General features: G+C 33.3%; 3 protein-coding genes and 1 long non-coding RNA gene across 10 annotated transcripts; 3 read left to right on the top strand and 1 right to left on the bottom strand.

The window, feature by feature from the left end:
- Positions 1-1,167: 1,167 nt before the first annotated feature.
- LOC130512639 (putative pentatricopeptide repeat-containing protein At1g68930) lies at positions 1,168-3,396 on the bottom strand. 2 transcript variants are annotated; one of them, XM_057010827.1, is made up of 4 exons: positions 2,793-3,396; positions 2,191-2,395; positions 1,943-2,024; positions 1,168-1,879 (listed from the first exon to the last, which is right to left on the bottom strand). In XM_057010827.1, exons 2-4 carry the CDS (start codon positions 2,373-2,375, stop codon positions 1,568-1,570), a joined length of 579 nt encoding a protein of 192 aa, XP_056866807.1. In that variant the 5' UTR covers positions 2,376-2,395; positions 2,793-3,396; the 3' UTR covers positions 1,168-1,567. The 2 variants fall into 2 exon arrangements, 1 of the variants encoding a protein (XP_056866807.1); XR_008946211.1 differs by having other exon boundaries at positions 1,168-2,296.
- Positions 3,397-3,662: 266 nt separating this feature from the next.
- On the top strand, positions 3,663-5,332 carry LOC108861441 (UPF0725 protein EMB2204-like). Its single transcript, XM_057010826.1, has 5 exons — positions 3,663-3,907; positions 4,003-4,125; positions 4,200-4,401; positions 4,580-4,668; positions 4,740-5,332. Exons 1-5 carry the CDS (start codon positions 3,812-3,814, stop codon positions 5,187-5,189), a joined length of 960 nt encoding a protein of 319 aa, XP_056866806.1. The 5' UTR covers positions 3,663-3,811; the 3' UTR covers positions 5,190-5,332.
- Positions 5,333-11,272: 5,940 nt separating this feature from the next.
- LOC130512449 (uncharacterized) lies at positions 11,273-13,518 on the top strand. 6 transcript variants are annotated; one of them, XR_008945974.1, is made up of 5 exons: positions 11,273-11,388; positions 11,508-11,613; positions 11,708-12,084; positions 12,288-12,481; positions 12,763-13,512. XR_008945974.1 is itself a non-coding variant. In XM_057010458.1 (3 exons), the coding sequence occupies exons 1-3, from the start codon at positions 11,358-11,360 to the stop codon at positions 11,936-11,938; spliced, it is 408 nt and encodes a 135-aa protein (XP_056866438.1). In that variant the 5' UTR covers positions 11,289-11,357; the 3' UTR covers positions 11,939-12,279. The 6 variants fall into 6 exon arrangements, 1 of the variants encoding a protein (XP_056866438.1); XR_008945977.1 differs by having other exon boundaries at positions 11,291-11,428; positions 12,288-12,430; positions 12,763-13,518; XR_008945975.1 differs by having other exon boundaries at positions 11,291-11,428; positions 12,670-13,518.
- A 3,559-nt stretch (positions 13,519-17,077) lies between these two features.
- LOC108859289 (uncharacterized) lies at positions 17,078-18,965 on the top strand. Its single transcript, XR_008946242.1, has 5 exons — positions 17,078-17,291; positions 17,377-17,401; positions 17,532-17,607; positions 17,789-18,057; positions 18,453-18,965. It is a non-coding gene; the product is annotated as an uncharacterized LOC108859289 (long non-coding RNA).
- The last annotated feature ends 2,628 nt before the right edge of the window (positions 18,966-21,593 follow it).

The following is a 21,593-nucleotide window of genomic DNA, read 5'->3' as shown; positions in this document are numbered from 1 at the left end:
CCTTGATTTGGAAGCACAACAAAAGGGTGGTGACATGGCTCTTTCACCAAATATGCTAGAAAGAAGCAAAGCGATGAAACATATGTTCACTTTTACATTGAGATCAACTAGAAAGGGCATTGTTACAGGAAATCATTTTTTGGCCGATGAAGCTACATCAATCGTTATCTTGTGTATGCTGCAATTTATAAATATTTATAAACTCTTATTAATGGATACATTTAATAAGAGTTTATAAATAATACACAAAAGAGGTTCTTTGTTATATAAGAGGTTCTTCCAGTTTTTATTAGGAATAATCTCCAAGTGGCCTTCTTTATGAGCAAACATAAAGAAAGCGGAGGACTTCTTCATTTTTGTGTAACAATTTTTGAGGTTAATTCTTTGGTCATGCTTTATTTATAAGGTTTTGTTATTTACTTTGACACAGTCACTAGTTTTGTGTTTTTATATTGCAAAAATATATGTACCCACTCTCTTTAATTGTGCGAAACAATATTGTCTATAACAGTGCCCTTTAGGTATTTAGAACCCCTTTTACATTTTCATAAGGACATAAAAAATATTGTATAGAGATTATTGATTTCATTTTTAATGGTACAAATGGAAATGTATAGATTACAATTAGTTATGTCAAGTTCATAAAACTTTGATACACAAGATTAAATTCATAAAACTAAAGAACACGTGCAGGCTTTGTAAGGAGATGATGATATGTGGCAGATTCTGAGGCACATGCGGATAACAAGTAAGTCTCCACCGCTTCAGATATTTTACATACCCTTATAAATTGTTTTATAATCCTTTATAATGGTGTTTAAACTTTACAAATTATTTTTATAAACCCTTCTAAATTATTTACATACCCTTATAAACCTTTATAAATTATTATACAAACCATTATAAATTGTTTTATAAGGATTTCAAAATGGTTATAGAATCTTTTAGTTGATTTATAAACCTATACAACTAATTTATTAAGGTTTCTAAGTTAATGTATAAAAACCTTATAAATTGATTCATAAGGGTTTATAAAATTAGAATCGTTATAACTTTTACTCCAATAGGTTTTTAGTAAGAAAAAAAAGAGTTTATAAGGTTTTATAAAACATTTTCTAACTTAAAAAATCATTTATAAATTTTTGTATAAATATTTTACGTGAAAATTCTAAGAATTTATAAATATTTCTATAAGAGGTTATACATTAATTATAAATATTAATCAGTTAGTTATAAGAACATCTTAAAGCTTATGATTTTATCTATCCACTAATGATAATAAACAATTATAAATTATTTATAAACAATTATAATGCTTCTGCCAATCTCCCTCCCTCTCTTTTTTGATGTATATGTATTGTGTAACTAACTATAAACGAGTTTGATTTCAAGTAAACAATAGCTTGAAACTGCACATATGATCTCTTGGGTAATTTAAATTTAAAAGAAACAATTAAATGATTTATAAAACCTTATAAGTCATTTATCCGGATTCATAAACCAATTTCTAAGAGTTTATAACTTATTTTATAAAGATTTATAAATTAGCTATATAAATTATAAAGACTTATAAATTATTGAAACAACTATCATCCAGGTGAAGTTTCAGAGACTCTATTACAACACCACGTGGAGCGTTTGCTTCTTTGATATCCCCAAGGCATGGGTTCCAGCTATCAAATCTGGTTTTGGATGAAGGTGAAACCTGAATACAAGAACTGGTTCTTGCTCTGCCGTAGAGTGTGATATACATTGAAGATATGCATCTCAAGATTTCTTCAGAGAACCTACTCGGGTTTTCCATGTCATCTACGATGTGAGATGAGCCTAGAAGATCTCCAAAGGTAGTATGATGAGCATAAACATATCTTTTATTCTTCTGCAAACATCAAATCAGTTAAACAAATATGCTAAATGTTGAAGACCAATGTGTTCTACTTACTTTTGTAGAAAAGACTTTTAAGTTGGCTTGGAAACTCCAAGGACATGAACGTTCAGACACGGGAGATGCTTGATAATTGTAGCTGAGCACACAGTAAGGTCTGATTGTGAGACGAAGCTTGTTTCAGCATGTAGAGAGAATGAAGTAACTTGTTCATCAAAAGATGTCATGTAAAGAGAGAGAAGATATAATGTTCTATACGCCATTTGTTTAAGCCATTTTCACATTTTTAAGCCATTTTCACATACCCAGCAATCATCGAAGTCCAGAAAACCACATTCCTAAGGGCAATACCGTCAAACACTCTACAACAACTCTCGATCTCTCCACACTTAGCATACATATCTACAAGACCTGTCAACACAATATTATCAAAGTCTGGCGCCTTAACGATGTCGCAGTGTATCTTCTTCCCGTTATCTAAGTCATGCATCTCAGTATATGCTTTCAAAGCTATAGAGAAAACAATGTCATCGTAATATCATTAAACATTAAGTTGTACTATTGACAATATCATAAAATCAAGATTTATAAGAGGTTATAATTCTTTGAAATGCAATGTTCACTATCCAAAAATCTTTCTCCTAACCAGAACTATTCAAACGACAAGTCTAAATCAAATCAACCTTATTTGTTTTTTTGGATAACAGAGGAACGAAAATTCTAATATTACTTGAACCCAGATTTATAAAGGTTTATAATTTTTCGAAAGCTCAATGTTTACTATTGAAACTCTTTCCCTTAGATCGACATGCTCTAAACCAACTTTTCTGATTTTTTTTTATATCAGAAAGAACAAATTCAAAAAATTACTTGAATCAAACAAAAAGTATACAAATTAGAAACATACCAGTGTCAATCGTGGTGAGGAGCCAACATATTTGAGATTTTAATCGTGATTCTCGTAATCTCTTGTCGTCAGCTGAGAGAGAGAGTGATGATGGATCTCGACGGAGACGACGGATTACGGAGACGATGGATCTTGACGGAGACGACGGATGACAGAGACGGCGGATCTCAATAGAAACGATGATGGATCTCTGTAACTCTTATGTCACCGACTGCTTGAGAGAGACGACTTCATCGGAGAGAGGCGACGGAGAAGAGATGATGGATCTCCACCCGGGGAGAGAGAGATAAGATAAGGTTAATTTTGTCTTTTACACATTAATGAAAAGTGTATTTGTGAAAATGTCCTTCTATTGATGGTATTGTTGAATTGTGGTACTACACAAAGTGTAGTTATGAAATTTCCCCCTAGATCAATGGAATTAACATTATAAAATATTTATTATCTAGAGAAACAGAGACTACAAAGATTCTAAACTCTTTGACCATCATCTTATGTCAGTCATCGATGAAACTATATAATAAAACTAGATTTTCATATTTTTGAAAAATTTTCAAGATTCGTGGGTTAACCCCTTCAAAAATATTGAGTTTTCGGTAAATGCTATATATACTAAAGTTTATACTATTCACTTTTGTTTAAAATTTTCAAACCACATTCGACATTTGAATTAATGTATTCTAAAATATCTTTCATAGTATATATGAATCATACTATTTTTTTAATATTCAGTATGGTAAAATTTCATAAACTGCTTAGACTAATGGAATTGCCATTATATTATGACTTTAAATTAATACATTAGATATGAAAAATTTAGTACTAAAACTATATTAGAAGAAACCTACATTAGATATAAATTAATAATTTTATACCAAAAGGTATCACATTAATTTTATTCTTTTTTTAGAAAGTAATAGTAAACGAGATATATTGGGTTGTAAATACCCCACCGAAGCCTATAAACAAGTCACCCGGATGGATCAATGGAAAATTTTGTGTGATCGACCAAAATCATCATGTCTTCACCTGGACAAATACGAGCGATGATCCTAAAATCGGACGGAGGATTTGCACGGATGAAGGCCACTAGGAAACTAGTGGAGAATCACGGTGTAACTCTTTCATATCTTTACTTTTTATCTTTAAATGAACCGAATTGAATCCGGATTTTGTTCGCTGATTATCTGCATCTGCTAATGGGATTTAGGTATTCGGTCTGAAAGGCTCTGTGTATGGATACGAAAAAAACAAATGTACTAAAGATCATCCTTGTCCTCGCTTAGTCACCCTGTATGCTAAGATGGGCCTTCATCGTTACAATTTGCTCAAGGTTCTTTTTTTTTTCTTTTTTCCGTTCTTTCTCTATGTTGTGCTATGTTAGATTCAATATTTTTTTTTCTTCAGGGTACAAAGTTTCAGCTCAAATGCGTAGAGGAGTACATTGTCACAACGGGTTCTGGTGCTCCCTCTTATTACATAACTTTGGTTGCAATTGACGACACAGCTGGTGGTGGTGGATCTTCTTCGCTTCAAACGTTTCAGATTCAAGTATCTCAAGAAAGCAGGGGCCAGTTTATTCTGACTTGCGATATTGCAAGAATTCGAGGTAAAAACATGGTTGCATTATTCGTATATCTCCAACTTAATTGTGTTATTAGTATTTGGTTGATCTCTGGTTTAATGCACTATATAAGGGACACTCTGTACTCATTTCCACCTCTGTTGAATAACAGAAAGTCGGCTACATGTTTACACTAACAATTACTGATTTAATCATTGTATAGGGGAATCAAGGGATGAGAACGAATCGATGATCCTTGATATTGACTTGCCTGAGTGGCCAGCAGAGAATCCTTTTGAAAAATATTGCCTGGTAAGATTTACAGACCAAAAACTTTGGTATGATCAGTAAAGTAGTCATATATGTTTTGCTTTTGATTTTAGGTGAAATCAGAGCTGCAAGACAATGATGACTGGATTCGTCTTTATTTGGAACTTGCTCTTGCCATAAAAGAACCTAGGGGTGTTGGTGTCTTTAACTTGGAGATTGTGAAAGTGGCTACAGATGTGGGTGAAGGGATCAATGCCAAAAATGCAACCTTCTACATAAGGTATAGTGACTTGTCCAAGGCTGAGGATTCTGACCGCATCGCTATAGTTAGAAGAAGCTTCGATGAGGATACCGGATGCTTCATCCTTGTGGGTCAGAGTCATCAAAGTTCAGATCTTATACCAAAGAAGCGTAAGAATGTTGGTGAGGAGTCTGCGGAGAATAAAAGGATTAATACCGGACTTGGAAATCAAATCTCTTCACCACCTCTAGCTACCCGTGAGGATGATGAAGCGGCAAATCAGAAGATTGTCAACTCTGACTCAGGAGTTTCAATGGAGTAAGACATTGAGGTGTACATGGTTCCCATAGGATTGCAGAATCCACAACTCTTACTGAGAAAACGTGAAGGACACAGAGAAATTCTTCAAGTTGTTAATAAAATATTCTTTCATTAGTCAATTAAATAACCACTTATAAATTATAACCATGTTCTGCATTGAGCTAATTGGTTTTGGAGAAAGTATAAGCGTCCAAATTCGTAAATATTATATTAAATAGCTCGTAATTCACACCAGTCATATGGTATGCAGTTGTAGAAACCATGATAGTATAAATCAGAGACCTTCAAAAATATTACGGAGCTTTTGTACATAGATGAAACCTATTACGAGCGTCATTGCAGCAGAAAAGACAGAACACATGTCACTGGAATAACCACAGTTGTAGTTTATCTTATATTTCCAAACCAGATCAATTATCAAAGTTGGTAGTTATCATCATATCATTCGAATTACACCAACAAACTAAACAAGAAGCAGAAAAGAAAACAAATCAACACATACTTCCCTCAGAATCAGAATCAGAATCGAGCTATCGATTTTTTCATGTAGAATCTGTCATTCCTTGCAGTTGCGTCATACATAGTTGCCTGAAAGCAAATGCACCTGCCTAGTCATAGCCATTCTTGCAGCACTTGTTAAGTTAGAGGTGGTTCCAACCTAAAATTAATTGATGATAATAGGAGTGATCTATCTATCTTATATATTACTTAGAATCTCTTTCAACTACCGTTGTGGAATACTTTGTGTTTAATATGCCCCTTCGAGATGATGGCTCTTTGAGCGTCAATCTCGGAATATTCAGGCAAAAGGATCGATGCCAACTTTGGCCAGATTAATGTGGATCGGGTTGAACCGCATGAATCGGTCTCTGATTCCATGTTAAGCTAGATGGACTTCGAACCTAAAACAAATTGGTGATAATAGAAGTGATCTATTTAACTTATATATTACCTATATTCTCTTCCAACTACCGATGTGGAACACTTTGTCTAATAGCACTAAAAAAAACACAGAGGATTAAGCAACAATTCATAACAGCTTTACATGAGTACGATTCAAAGAAGTTGAGTAACGTACACAAATTTCTTTACTTCGGTTTCATCATTAAAACTGATATGTAGGAGCAACCAGCTTATCAAAACAATCATCGTTTGGGGACTCATTTCAATGTTGATAGAATATAACTCCCTTAAAAGATAGGTTGGCTTTTATTCCAGCTACATTTCTTTTTTCATTTTTATACCAACCATTGTTACCACAGTTTGAAGACTCACAACTATATATCAACCATTAGTAGCAGTAACTCCGTTACTCAGCTTGCAAATAGCCACCTTTACCCCTCGGATCACTCTGAAATCAACAATCATCATGGCATGTTCATTGTCATATGCAGCGCCTGGTTTCGGACCATAGTATATTTCCATTTCTTCATTGCTTTTCACTTTATAATACTCACTCCATCCGTCAAACAACAGTAATGCTGCACCAACATAGTACTCCATTTTCAAACGCTTCAAAGTTGACTCTAGAGTATCATAGCAAAAGACGTCATTTATTTTTTACAATTCCTCATCTCCACGGAATGGCTTTGACACTTTGTAGTTGAATCTCTTGTCTTCAGCCTTTTCTCTCAGCACACCATGTAAGTTGGCATACATCAGACCCTAAAGCAAGCCACTAGGAAAGCAACAATGCTTGTTCTCTTCTATAAATTGTTCTTATTTCCACAAACTTCTCTTTTATGTGATGATAAAATTTCGACGGATCTCGTTAAATAGTTAATTCTTAAAGGAATTCTATATATGTGCATCTTCAATTGAAAAAATTTCTTGAAAAGAACATTTTCTATAAGTTCTCGTTATTATTTTCTATTTTTTCTTCTGTTCTTTTCTTGTGCACTTGATATATCTATATATATCTATATATATAAAAATATGTTGCTTCTCTCCCATGAAGCCACGTCATCAAATCATTGATTCTGAGCGTGACACCTGTCCTTTAATCCAAAACGCACAGTTTCATTTAAATCGAGAATATAACTGATTGGGCCTGTATCTTTAGAAATATTGGCCCATTAAAGTCACCCTTGCAGAATCCGACTCTTCCATCGCATCATCTCGCCGTCAAGCTTCTTCGTCTGTTTATCTCACCGGCGAGAATTTTATTGAGGCGTTACGGAACCAATCTGAACCCAAGCGACGTTTTTAACCCATGCATTAAGAAAAGCTCACCACTCCTACCATGATCTCTCCTTGAATGCATCTCCCATTATTCACTGATGTGTACATATATGAGTATAAAACAGTATGTTCTATACCTTTAAATTCATTATTCAAGCTTCTCAATCATGAACTTTCCAAAAGAACAGCTAAAAAACGGATCTCGAGCTTCCCTTATCTTACACCTTCTTCTTTTACTGTCAATACTCTGTTTCTCTTCTCTTTTTTTCCAGTTTTCTCATTATTCTTTTTGAGATTAGCAGAAAGTTTATAGCTTTAGTTAGAATATTTCAAGAGAATATTCCACGTACCATCGCAGTATTTTGTTTCCTGGATTGATTGATGCTAACTATCATAGATTCATGATTAATAGACAAGCAGCTTGAGTTTATTCATGTTTCCATGTCTGTCTAGATTCTGTTCACATATGCATACTCCTAATGAATCTATTTCGGCTTTTGAATTTTGCATGTACCGTGATAATGCATATGTAAGCTCCCGAGGTTTACAAATTGTGAGTTCTTTAGAGTTTAGCTCGAGTATGATTGTGGGGCTACCACGAGACAGTTTTAAATCATACTCATAAGTACGTGGATCTAACTTAAGATTCTCTTGGATGAATTAACAACTTCTAATTATGTTATTGATACTTGAACATGATGAACAAGAGTGTATAAATGTATCTGTTGTGGATTCAGTGCACAACGGATTTGGGTTCAAGCATGTAGAGTTCATAAAAAGACTAGAACGTGTCCAAATTTTTGATACTGGTAAATGAGTAGAAGGAGATGATAACCCTTGGGGAGGTGGTGGACTAGACTAAGATTACTGAAATGAGAACAGAAAAAGGATTTTATAAATAAGGTACATGATTCATTTCATAAACACTTTTCCTTACAAAGGATGATGGAATAAGCTTCGTTTGTTGTGGGGGTTTACAGGAATCTACGGCTGGGGGGTTCATAATTAGTTTTCAACATATTTCTGAGCTTCAAAATAGTGATTTTTATCAATAGTACCCTATATTTGATCAAAAAAAAAATCAATAGTACCTTATATGACATTTTCTTTCCAAGCAATGCAAATGTGATATCTTCAGTTCTTGGGGTTTTTAACTAGCAATCCTTGGAAACTGCAAACAAGAAATAGGTATTGTATCTTAAAAGTTACAATATGTTTAGTAATTATTTTTGAATGTGGATTATATATGGGCTTCTTAAGTATTTACTTGCGTCTTTGATTTGATTTTTGATGGTTACTCTTAGTTTGGTTAATATGTGATCTATATACAAACTAACTAAAATATTTACACAGCCATAAGAAAAACAAATCATAGCCACACTAAAACCATCAACAGCAGTATTAGGTTATTTAGTCAACCTAAAATGAAATTGAATCTTGAAAGGAAAATAAAAATAATAAAGAAAAATAACCACATAAATAGCTACTCAAATTAATTCAAACAGAATCATTTAAGCTTAAAATAAATGTTAAACAAAAATATAATGAAGAAAAATAGCATCAATAATCTAACATAACTAATTTTAATATTTATATGCCATATATACCCAAAATACTTAAAGACCATAAAAATTGCTATACACTTCTCTTGCAAATCCAAAAATAAAACACATAGAGTGTAAATATATAAAAATATAGTAATACACATCATATGATATGAATAATATATCCGAACTAAATAAACTTATTGGATTTATAAACACATGAGCAATATCTTATAAAAAGACATATAAAATAACGATACTTGCATATAATACATCGGGTTACATAAATTTATATATCAAAATAAAGTTCAACTAAACAAAATAATAATAAACGACCTTAAATTATATTTATGTTATAATTTGTAGACGCTTTACCGTTATCTTAAAATATATGTAAGAATATATTATTTATAATTGCAAACAAAAGACTATACAATCCAAAGGAGCACTTAAAACATAAACAAATAATAACTCCTCATTCAAAACATTGTTACGAACCAAACAAGAACACGATCCAATACAATTATAAACAAATATCAAAGTTTATGGGTCACAATATCAAATCCCGCGCGAAGCACGGACCGACCCTAGTATCTATATATATAAAGTTGATAATTATGGCAGCTCCTGCGTCCGCGTGCCTTTTCTGAGTGGGGGGAATGACGACAGGTGTCCATTTCTAATTGGATAGGTCATGTGCACGCGTTTCTCAGATGCGCTATCTCTCCTTCCTTTCGATGTCCATCTCATAAAAATATCCGATCTCTTATTTATGGGCTTTCAAATGTTTAAGACTATATGAAGCCCATTCTCAAGCCAGCCCATTACGCCGCCCTTTCATCGATTCGTCGTGTTTTGTCTGATATAATTTAGGGTTCCGTTGTGTTCTTCTTCTTGCGCCGACCTGTTCACCGCCGAGATCCTGAAGTCGTAAAACACTCCCTATCCTACCTGTAATGCCTCATAACGCCTGTAATTAGGCATTGAATACCATTTTCCCCTTCATTCTCCCACTACTCATTCATTAAGATGGTGAATGAGCCTTTTGTGTTTCTTCCGAAACTGTCAAAATCCCCACCAAGATATATATCTCACCTTCTTATCATGCAAGCTACAACTAAAACCAAATCCGAAAAAAACACTTTCCAAGCAACCGATTCCGAAGGACGTCTACAGAGAGAACTTGAAGAACAACCGCCCACCACCTAGCTGCCACAGGAACGACATGAAGAACCGTTGCCCAAGTTGTTTTCACTACAAACAGATGAGGAAATTCCTCGGGTTCGTGGTCTGAACAAAAAACGGCCCGCCAAAGGACAAAACTGAGTCAATTGTGTGAATTAGTTAAGAGAAATCTACTATAATCGTTTCACACGTGAGCTTTAGTTCGTTTTTAGCTTCTGTTTTACTTTTCCAGCTTTTTCGATGATTCAAGTTATGTTCTGATCTTTTATGAAATAAACCAGTTCTCCACTTTAGTAAACATACATCACCGAAATCAATTATTTTAATGGGCCTAAAAACTCATGTCGATGGAAATAGCAAAGGCCCAAAAGCCAATCACATCTCACATACAAATAATTATTTTGCACAAATATGATGGTGGGCAGACATATTGGTGAAACAAAGAAAATTCCATCAATGAACAAATAATATTACTTTAAAAGACTTTATAATAGTCAGCAAAATAAGCAAATAATATTAAAGATCACATAATGAGATACATCAATGAACTAATACTACAATATCAGCAACAGAATATACAGTTATAAGCGATAAACACTATAAGCCTATATTTGATTGAGTAATGATTTTCTTTCTGAAAAAAAAATGGACTTTATTCTACAACCAAGTCCATCTTCTAAGACAACAGTTGCATCCACTATTAAACCACCAACAACTCAAAACACTAGACATATATGTAAGCCAGTTTTGGTCAAACCATACCATACAATTAAAAATGATTTAGATGTGCAAATATGGTTGGAACCATTGGAAGCATCTGGGCCACATACACAATGTATTTTGAGTTGTTACGATCACTGCAATCAAAATTGTTGATGAAGCCTGATTATTTACCTGCATTGGTAAATATTTAGTTCACTCAATCCCTCTATCAAAGCTCCAGTTATTACTTTGAAAAACTTGAATAACAAATTCAATAATAGAACACAAAGTCCAAACCCGGCGCGTAGCGCCGGACAAACCCTAGTATCTTTATATATAAAGTACAGTTCTCTCACTCCTGGTTGAGACACCTAAACAGCCACGTCAGAAATTCACGCGAGGAGAGCATGACACGTGGCAGTGTTTAATGAAACGCTGCGTCTTGTTTTTTTGTTGTTGAAATTCTCTCGCTCGACGCTAACCCTACTTCCATTTCCTTTCTCTGTGTTTGACGGCTACTATCGATCTTCTTCGATTCTCCTGCAACGGATCAATTTATGATCTCCACTAATGGCTCTCAATGCGTCGGTCCGTCGTCGAAATCTCCATTCCTCTGTTATAAATACAAGTTGTTATTTCTCTTATGGAGATTACGCTCTGTTAATCCATTGTTGACTCATGTTAATCCATTGTTGGCTCATCTTCAGATGCTGTCAGGGGTGCAGACTCTACTGGTCATACGAAGACGGACCTAGCATCGTCGAAGGTGGTGAAGAAGGCGCGCATTTGTTGATATGGAAACCAGTATGGAAGGTAACGTTAATGATGGCTTTCCCCTCTCTCTCTCTCTTTCTGTTCCTGTTAAATGGGTGTTTTGATAATTGTTTTTTATGTGGGTGTTTTGTAGCTTCACTGTCGCGGTTGGAGTTGCGAGGCAGAGGAAAGGAAACAACTTTCCACAAATTGTTTTTTATGTGGGTGTTTTTCTTGCTTCGACCATCTGTCTTTTGAAAGGAAACAACTTTCCACAAATTGTGTTAAAGTAGTTCCGCTTCAAGGACATAGAAGGACTGCAAGTGCTACTGATGATATCGGTGCTTGGAACATTGTGGTTTCTGATGATGAAGCTTTTAGCTAGCTATTGTTCTTCCTCCAGAGAAAAGTTCCTAGCTTCTTTGGCTTCTTGAACTATATGGAGTCTGGTTCCAAAACCTCTGTTAAAAAGTGGAAGGTCTTAGATCACGGAGACTCTGATGATGTGTTGTTCGCTTTTGCTCCAAAAAGGTCAGTTGAACATCATCCTCACCCTCTTACTAATCTTACAAGAGAAACTTCTTCTCAGTATTATGGCTAACTCATGTTCATTGTATAGTTTCGTGAATAAACGGTGGCGTCTAAACTCTGTTTTCATTTTTTTTTTCATTTGGAGATGGTTTCGACTAGATCTGTCTGTTGAGTATGATTTCGTTTTTTTTTCTGTTTTCAAGCAACACTCATGCTCAGGCCTGCTCATGCTAGCCAGTAGCCACCGTCAACCTCCACCGTCACCACCTATGGGACTCGGTGCATTCAGAATATCAGACTGCCCGATTCAACCACTTTGGTTGAGATGACCCAGTTACCTTATCAAGTTGAGTGCACTCCGCCAAGGTTTACTCTTCAACCATATATTGTTCATCATGTAAGCATAATCATTCTCACTCTGTGATTTTAGATCTCTTTGCATTGATCAATTACAACATTTAATAACCCACAAATCTAAAGTTGTCCTCTTTATGTAACACAGGAGAGTTGTTTAGATTTGTAGAATTGTAGAATTCTTTTTGTGTCATTTGAAATGATATTGGGTTGACTTTTGTATGGTAGCAGAGTTGTAGAGTCATGAAGTATCACTTTTCATAAATGTTCACTTTCGCCAATGCATCCCAAGTAAAATGATCTGTGCAAGTGCGTTTCTTGCAGCAATATTCATATGGTCCTAGGCCCCAGCCTTCGAGCAAGATCGTAGAGCTATCCGAGCGTATAGCGGCATTGTCTCCAGAAGAGCGGAAACAAATTGGTCATGCACTCAGTAAACACCAACGGCTTCTGAAACAACAAATGATTTCGTTCTAAGGCATGAGGGAGAGAGCAAAACAAGCGTCTGGAACCAGAAAAGCAGAGGAAAAGAAGGAAGAGCATGTGTTTAGTGTGAAGCTGGAGAAGTTACAGCTGCAAAGATCAAGTTATAAAAGAAGCAAGAGCGTTTACGTCTTTGGGTCTTGAGGAATAGAAGGAGCTTGTGGAGAAAGTTCCGATTGTGGAGAAATTAGACTCAAATCACTTGTGGTTTTACCGAAAGTTCTAATGGGGTTTTCACTCTTTTCTAAAAAGATACATTTTGACTTTATTAAATTACCAGTTTATCTGGTTACAAGGCACTTTGGTGATCAATGAATCTCTCACAAAAAGTTGGTTTAAAATGCTCTGAAATACTGGTGGGATTCTACAGAATCAGCATCATACGTTTGGTTGTGAGAAATGCAGGGTTTTACAAAGCTTATGGAGGGTGGCTTTGAGATAAGGTTGAATAAGATTTGTGATTGTACTCATATGAACCAGGTAGTATAGCTTTCTGCTAACCATTTCAAATTATTTGGTTATTTCCTTTCACCTGTAAATCAGAGAGAAAACTAACTATAAATTATGAAGAAGTTACATATCTTTTAAAATATTATGTTGCAACTTTGCAAACCCACTTTTGAGTATGATCGATTGCTCATCTACACTGTTACTACGGGTGAATAAATACTAAATTTTTTTTTGTATAAAATACATGTTTAGTTTCATCAAATAGTTGAAAGCTAAAATGTCATTCTTAAATAAAAGTTATGATGTAGAGCAGAAAACAAATTCATTTATTTACAAATTATATTGTAAATTTTATTGTAATTTTAAATAATAGGTAAGTTTGAGTTAAAAGTAACATTAATATTCATCATTATTTTTTGTTAGAAATTAGAAGTCTACTCAAAATACAAAAATGTAACGATTAGAATTTTTCTCGAGGTTATTCTTTTGTTAGAAATAATAATATACACTGGAAAGTATGTACCAACATAAATTATTACAATATTTTATTTTATTTGAAATAATTTAAAGTATTAATCCAAAATTAAGATAATTAATATTATTTTTTTTCAAGGAGTTTCAAATATAAATAATTTGTACGCTTATTAATTTGTCGCCATAATATAAAATTTGATAAAGTAATATAAATTTAAATTTAAAATCCATTAAATTGTTTCAATATTATTAATTTAACTAAATATGATATTTGTTTCAAAGCAAATTAAATTTTCAATTTTAATGAAAAGTTAATTAATTTTTAGTGTTTCTACTTCTTTTTTTTTTTGAAAATTGTTTTAGCATTTGTTTGAACTTCATCAATGACGATGTACAAATTGAAAAGTCAAGTTTAGAGATAAATCGAATGCACCAAAATTACTGAAGCTTCTGTAACGTATAAACAACTTTACCAAAACTCTAATGATGTAAACGATTGGGCCGCAAAAATTCAAGTAGTATAATATTTCCGTATTCTATAATTGTTATTAAAAATACAATGCAACTATTAAATTCAAAATCTATATATATATATAGTCTTCATAAACCAATGCAAATATATCTTCCGTATGTTTTTGTAATCATTTGTATTATGTTATAAATATTTAAACGTCAATTATAAATTTCAATGTGAGTTTAGGATTTTATAAATTTCAATGTAGAGCCATCCCGAGAAACAAGAAAACATAACTAATTATCAAAGTAGTAAAGTTTATTTTTTCTTAAAAATGAAAATCAAATACCAAATTAAACTAATATTTGAATTTTAAGTTAATATAAAATTATATTAAATATTTACTCTAACTATTTTAATTATTTTTGAAGTAACATTCCGCCCGTAGGGCGGACCGATTCTAGGTATATCAGCACAAAAAAGCAGTTTTACCTGAGCACCAAGCAGTTTCATGGAAAGTACATTAGAGGATTGTTTCTCTATATCAGTGGTTCCCATGAAAACAGTACACTCCAAGGAGAGCTTTGCACAAGCAGCCGCGGTGGCGACCCCATGTTGGCCGGCTCCTGTGGCCGCCACTACACGGCTGCAACCAAGCCTCCGGGCGATCATCGCTTGAGCGAGAGCGTTGTTTATTTTATGGGACCCACCGTGGCTTAGATCTTCCCTTTTCAGGTAGATCTCAGGTCCATCTCCGGTGGTTCGAGCTATGTTCTTGTAGTGCTGGGTTAAACGTTTGGCGAAGTAGAGAGGCGTTTCTCTTCCTACGTAGTCTCTTAATGCTGCGGTAAGCTCAACCTGATTACAATTAAAAGAACACCTAAGAAAAACATTGCATTGGTTAATTATCATGTTTTAAGTAAAATGCATTATTATGTTTATGCTATAAATAGAAATTAATCCCCTATATATTAATCGTGGAACATTACAACATGTTTTGTAGCCACGTGTCATCACTATGATGATTCTCATAAATCCTTAGAAAAATATGTTGGTCCACATAAATATATATTATACTTTTTATTAAACTAATTATCATATAATTAGTAGTCTTAAATTCTTTCCTTAAATAAAAGCTACGTAAGTTTATTTCCTTAAATAAAAGTTACAAAATTACCTAATATGATTAACGTATATATGACAATTAATGATTACAAATCAAAAATATTTGATAAAAAAATTTGTATCCTCTACATTTTATTTTAATTAATATTATCAAAAAAAAATCACTTAAACATATTTAAAAAATAGATTTTTCATATATGTTATATTTTGAATTTCTTAAAACGTCTATAAATTACCAAAAATTGTAAGATGTTATTAAGATGATATTTTTTAGAACGGAACCTGATCCGAAACAAAATATTTCGGATATCGAATATATCGAAACCAGATTTATATACTTAAATATATTAATTATTTTTAGAATTTAATATCTAAAAGAATATACAAAATATATAAAATGTTATTAAGTTGTCCAAAATACTTGAAAATATTTACAAATAGTTAAAAATACATGATTAAAATAGTTAAATGATATTCAAAATACCAATACTTCAAATATCTATTGATTTCTTATCCGAATATTGAAGCTAACCAAATTTTATGTTAAGTTTAAGTATTTTAGCTTTCATTATACACATTTATATGTTATAAATAATTTTTTATTTTTATATTTTGAGAAATTTAAAGTATATACGAATTTTATTTTTTAAAAATAAAATGAATTATCTGAGTCCAAACCCAAACCGAACCCGCAGATCCGAACCGGATCGAACTCACAAAAAATCGAAACATAACTGAACCGAACCAAACCAAACTGAACCAAATGATATCCGAATGTCCACCCCAAATCAAATGTAAAAAAAAATCTTGATAACAAGATGCATTCTAATTGTAATATTTCAATACAACATATTTTAAAAAACTCACTCCGCGCATGGCGCAAGTTATCATCTAGTATATCATTATTTGAAAACGGAATATATGTGGGATATTTAATTAGTGGAGGTCACGTCCGAATGTTTGATATGGACAGTACTAATCCTAAGTTCCAACCGCCAAGGTTTTCCAGTCAGCTTTTGTTTTTGGTCCATTGTTCCAGGCTTCCAGCTGATTTCAAATCTATAAATTATTTTTCTATGATTATGTTTTCTCGGTTATGTAAACTAAATATATTTGAATTAGGAGCTTTGAATTTTAGGCTATAGAAATACTCCTAAACTTTCGTGCTAGGTCCAGGGCGGTCGCACTGATCGCCCTCCCTATTAAGCCGCACGTGCGTCCAAGCTCAACCCTATTGCCACTGATTGTTTTGGGTTTGTGAGGCTTCTTTTATTTTCTTAGAGATGGAATGTGCTTCCTTAGTGAAAATTGTTAGTTATATTGATCTTATGAGTATTTCAATGCCTTACAGTTTGTATTCAAGCTTGCTTGGATCCGTGTTAGATGTTGTTCTTAAGTATTTCAGCCTTCACCTTCATTACAAAGTGTAAAAGAAGAAAGGAAAATTAATCATACGATTGACAATTTGACTAAAAAAAATGTTCTCTCTCCTGGTTGAGACACGTCATCAATTCAAAGTTTCTGGACGCGACACGTGGCATTTAAACTTAAAATCGATTCTGATTAACAGGTTTTGGGCTTTTGCGATTCTGTTAACAGAGTTTGGATTTATGCGATTTATTTTTATTTTTTTTGTTCACGTTACTGTTTGGGCCTCAATAGATGGCCTGAATCAAAATCGAAAAGGTCGAGGGCTCTCGCTGTCGTCTTCCTCGATAGATGTTCTTCGCTCTGAATCTGTGATCAAGTGAGTCACACTCTAATGGAGGTTGTTTGAGGTTCACTGTCTCAAATCTTCGTCTGGATTCACTAAGTCGGTAGCTTTCGTGCCGTCTCGCACCTGATTCGTCGACTATGTTACGTTACGGTATTAAAAGTTCATCCCCTTAAACATCGATCTTTATTCCTTGGACCCACAATTTCTCATTCATTATTAATCATCCCTCTAACAGGTGGTGAAACTTCTACTATATAAAGGTATGTGTTCTTCTCATAGACATCATTCCCACAAGTCCTACTACAATCAAAAGTTTTTTCTTATTATTATGGCTAAGACTCTACCATATTCTTGCTGATCTCAAATCTGGGCGCTGTTCATCCGCCATAGAGGTGCGTCTGCTCCGGTTTTGGTAAGCGTGGTGGCGACCTCATGTGAGTTGATATTGCTTCTTCTGGATTCTAAGGTGATTTCGTTTTTTTTTAGATTCATGTTCATCATTGTTAACCCTCTTTGTGATATGTTTTTGAATCCGGTGTTTAGGTTCATTTTTAACAGGACTATGATTTTGATATTATTTTAACCCTCTTTGTGATATGTTTTTGAATCCAGTTTTTATCTGTGTTTTCTGTTTTAACCGTTTTCAGGCGACAGTCATTCGCCGCGGTCAACGTTCATCTTCTGAAATCTGAATACCTTCAAGCATCTTCTCAACCCGGGTTCAGTGTACTCTGTCAGTGGGGTTTGATGTGACTCGGAGTATTATAAACTTCAAGCTCTTGGCCTGTCCGTTTCAGTGAGTCAGCCACTTTCAAAGAGATAACCGCACCGGTTAGACCAATCCCTTAAGAACTTTTCCGGTTCCGCAATCATGATGAACTTCTTGGTCTAGCAAACCCAGATGCCAAACTTCCAGGTAACCCTCTTATTTACTGTTGCTCGATCTCATAAATTCAAACTGGTTATTTATTTAAAGTGCCCTCTACAAAACAAAAACTGTGTCATGGCTACCATTTAAATTAATATGTATCCATTATTTTCTAGCTCGAGTCTTATTGTGGCACAATTTGTTCTCTTTTGCAGTAACTTTGGCTATGATGATGTTTTTGGTTTTGATACAACTGTGTCATGCTGATGGTGATTGTTATTAGGTTCTTTAGGATTATCTCTGCAGCTCTTAAAGTTTTTGTTTCTGTCTAAAGTTTGTTCTTTTAATCAATGGGTAATGATTTTGTGGTGCGATGAATCAAATGAGACTATCCTCCAGGAATCAAAGATGTTGACGTCTATTGTCTTGAACTACTTTGACAGGGTGAGAGCCTGATATGTGATATGCTGCTTGCATTCAGTGTAATAAGTAACCCAGCGGTTCAAGCAACAGAGGGACAACGCATCTCAGGAACCATCTCATGCATTGTATCGAAAGAACCAATCACTGACATGTCTCAGCCGCTAACTCCCAAGAGAAGGAAGAAAGAGAATCCAGTGACAGTTGCTACTATCAGTCTCAATGAGGGTCATCCGAAGACGGTTACAACATTATGCCTAAGTTTGATCAGGAGCAACATAGTGACGAGATTGTTGGGAGCCGCGGAAGCAGAGGAAGAGGAAGGTTTAGTCAAAAAGGGTGTCAGGATGGTCTTTATAAGATATAAATTCGCTGTTAACTCCGTTTTCATATGTACTATTACATATAAAGATTTATGTATAATGCAAAATAAAAGATTCTGTATAATAAAATTAATGTAAGGATTAGTATAAGTTTAGTTAGTCAGCTATACTAACTTCTAATCAGTTGTATCAATAACATGGTTAACTTTTCTACTTTTGCTACTCCTTTTATTTTTAATGCAAGAAATAGTTCCAAAAAAAAACATGGTTAACTTTTTTCGTACATATTAATTTTTTTTTTTGAATGAATGTTAAATTTATTCGAAACAAAAATTTTTTTTACAATATGTGTCTTTGCATCAAAGAGATGCTATGAGTAGCAAACAAAAATCTTATTACATCAAGAATTGGATGATCGTGAATCAAACCATATCACCATGGCTCCTTCGAACTTTGTGTTCTTGTCTCTGCCAATGACGGAGAGTTTGTTTCGAATCTGTTTTTCAATGAGATATTAATTACACCTATAGGATTCTATCAAACACATATATGTATCAGTAGTTACTATAGTTTGATATTATCTATTTATATTTCTATTTATAATGAAAAGGTTATTTTTTCCTTGCGTAAATTATTAGTTTTTAAAAATGGTATAAGAAAAAAAAAGACTTTTTACATTTTTTTTTTTTGTCAACACAATTTTCATTGATTTTCAGCCTAGAGTCATGAATTACATGAGTACAAAGATGGCTCAATAAAGCCCAAAACACACGTGAGCTGATTGATTGCTAAGGCTCCGCTACGTGGCAGGATAATGATGCGTGTGAAGAACACCTATCTCGATCCCACCGCCAGAGGCTCCTCCGCCGTTGGTTTCACTGCCAGTGGAAAAGGCCGCCGATGATTATTCATCCTCTACCGCCACTGCAACAACCCTAAGTCCGTAACGTCTTAATCTTGTACTCATAAGCGTACACCTTCTGCCTTAACCGAAGATTCCATAATCTGAAGACTGTGGTTCATCGAGAGTTTAATTGGAGGAGTCCTTAAGATAGGTTGAAAGAAGACTCTTTATCGGACCGATATCAATCGCCGATTCTACTGAATCCACTTCAAAAGACTTAAGAGATCCATCAAAACTCACCATCCTTGTTCAGAGAAGCTTCACCTTTCGCTAGAAACGGCTATCATAGATTAGCGAAGACTGATTCTCTTAAGAAAGAGGTAGAGTTGATACGGTGAAACCAAAGTATCCGATTAATAACCACCGGGATTGAAATAAAGAAGGTTGAAAAACTTTATTCAATCAAATCGAAACAGAGAAAGGAGGATAAACCATGAAACTCTGCTCTGAATCGAATTGAAATCACACCAAAAGTCGCCTTACGAATTGAAAGATCAGTTCGATCATAGATCGAAATTATAAACATCAAAAAACAAAAATCTCTCTCTTTCTCTCTATTCCTTCTGAAAGATATGTTATGGTTAAGAAGGAGGATAGAGAGAATTTTATCTCTCTAAAAGAGAGGGACCTTTTACATAAATTAATAAAACATATAATAAATTTATAATTATCTGTGCTTATTTTCTCAAAAATTTTATCCAATAAGAATTCAATAATTGCAATTACGTTTTTTTTTAAATTTGCTATTAATCATTAAAACTTAATAAAATATGCATCGAAAAGACAAAATATGTATCGTTTTAAAACATTTTTTTAATATATAATTTTATGAAATAGAGGGATTATATAATTAAGAGTGAAATTAAATTCACCCTACTTACTCCAATAATTAAACTAAAATAAAGATTGAGAAAATAAACAATTATATATTTTTAAAAATATATTATAGTAAGGCAAAAATATAATTTTTAAAATGAATAATAAAACAAATATTTAAAATTATTATAATAATTATGAACGTTAATGCTATAGACAAAAATAAATTAAACATATAAAATAAATTTATATTTTTTGTTTATTTCGGGTGGATTTATCCTCGTAGTTTATAAATGAAGGTTAATCACCTTGACAAAACACAGTAATGTCAAACCTGAAAAATATATGAATCTATAACATAATGAGTAAACAAATAAATTTATCGAATTTTCAAAATTTAAAAACATATAATTCTGAAGAACAAACATCCGAGCGGGTGCGTAGATCAAAAGGTAGTATGGTATTAAAACTATATAAGCAACTTTCTGTAATTGAAGTAATTTCGAATTGAGAAATACTTGGATTTATCCATATGGTGAACCTTTAAGTTCATCAACCAATAGGATTTCGTTATTTCATATTCATTATATTTATAAAAAAACAAAATATTGTCAAATTTTATTATGTTTTTAAAATAAAAAATAAATAGAAAATAATAGTAGTCGCAAAAAAAAGATTTTATATTTAAAATACCGTCAGCAAAACACTAAACCCTAAATCATAAATTCTAAACTCTTGGTAAACCCTAAACCCTTGGATAAATCCTAAATCTTTGGATTTTTTTTTTAAATATATTTTTAACACAGTCAACAAAACATTAAACCCTAAAACCTAAATACTAAACCTTAAACCCTAAACCTGTAGATAAATCCTAAACCCTACGCTTTAAAATTTATCCAAGTGTTCGGGATTTACCAAAGATTTAGGGTTTACCCAAGAGTTTAGGGTTTAGGATTTAAAGTTTACGGTTTAGTGTTTGGCTAACGGTATTAAAAATATTTTTTTTTAAATGTGTTTTTGTTTGTAATTAATATTATTTTTATTTATTTTTATTTTTAGTTTAAAAATATACTATATCTTGACAATATTTTATTTCATTTTTTAAAGATACTGAATATGAA

Source organism: Raphanus sativus, chromosome 5 (assembly GCF_000801105.2).
Source record: "Raphanus sativus cultivar WK10039 chromosome 5, ASM80110v3, whole genome shotgun sequence".
Taxonomy (NCBI): domain Eukaryota; kingdom Viridiplantae; phylum Streptophyta; class Magnoliopsida; order Brassicales; family Brassicaceae; genus Raphanus; species Raphanus sativus.
The sequence above is the reverse complement of the archived record's forward strand: the minus strand, read 5'-3'. Positions and strand labels throughout refer to the sequence as shown.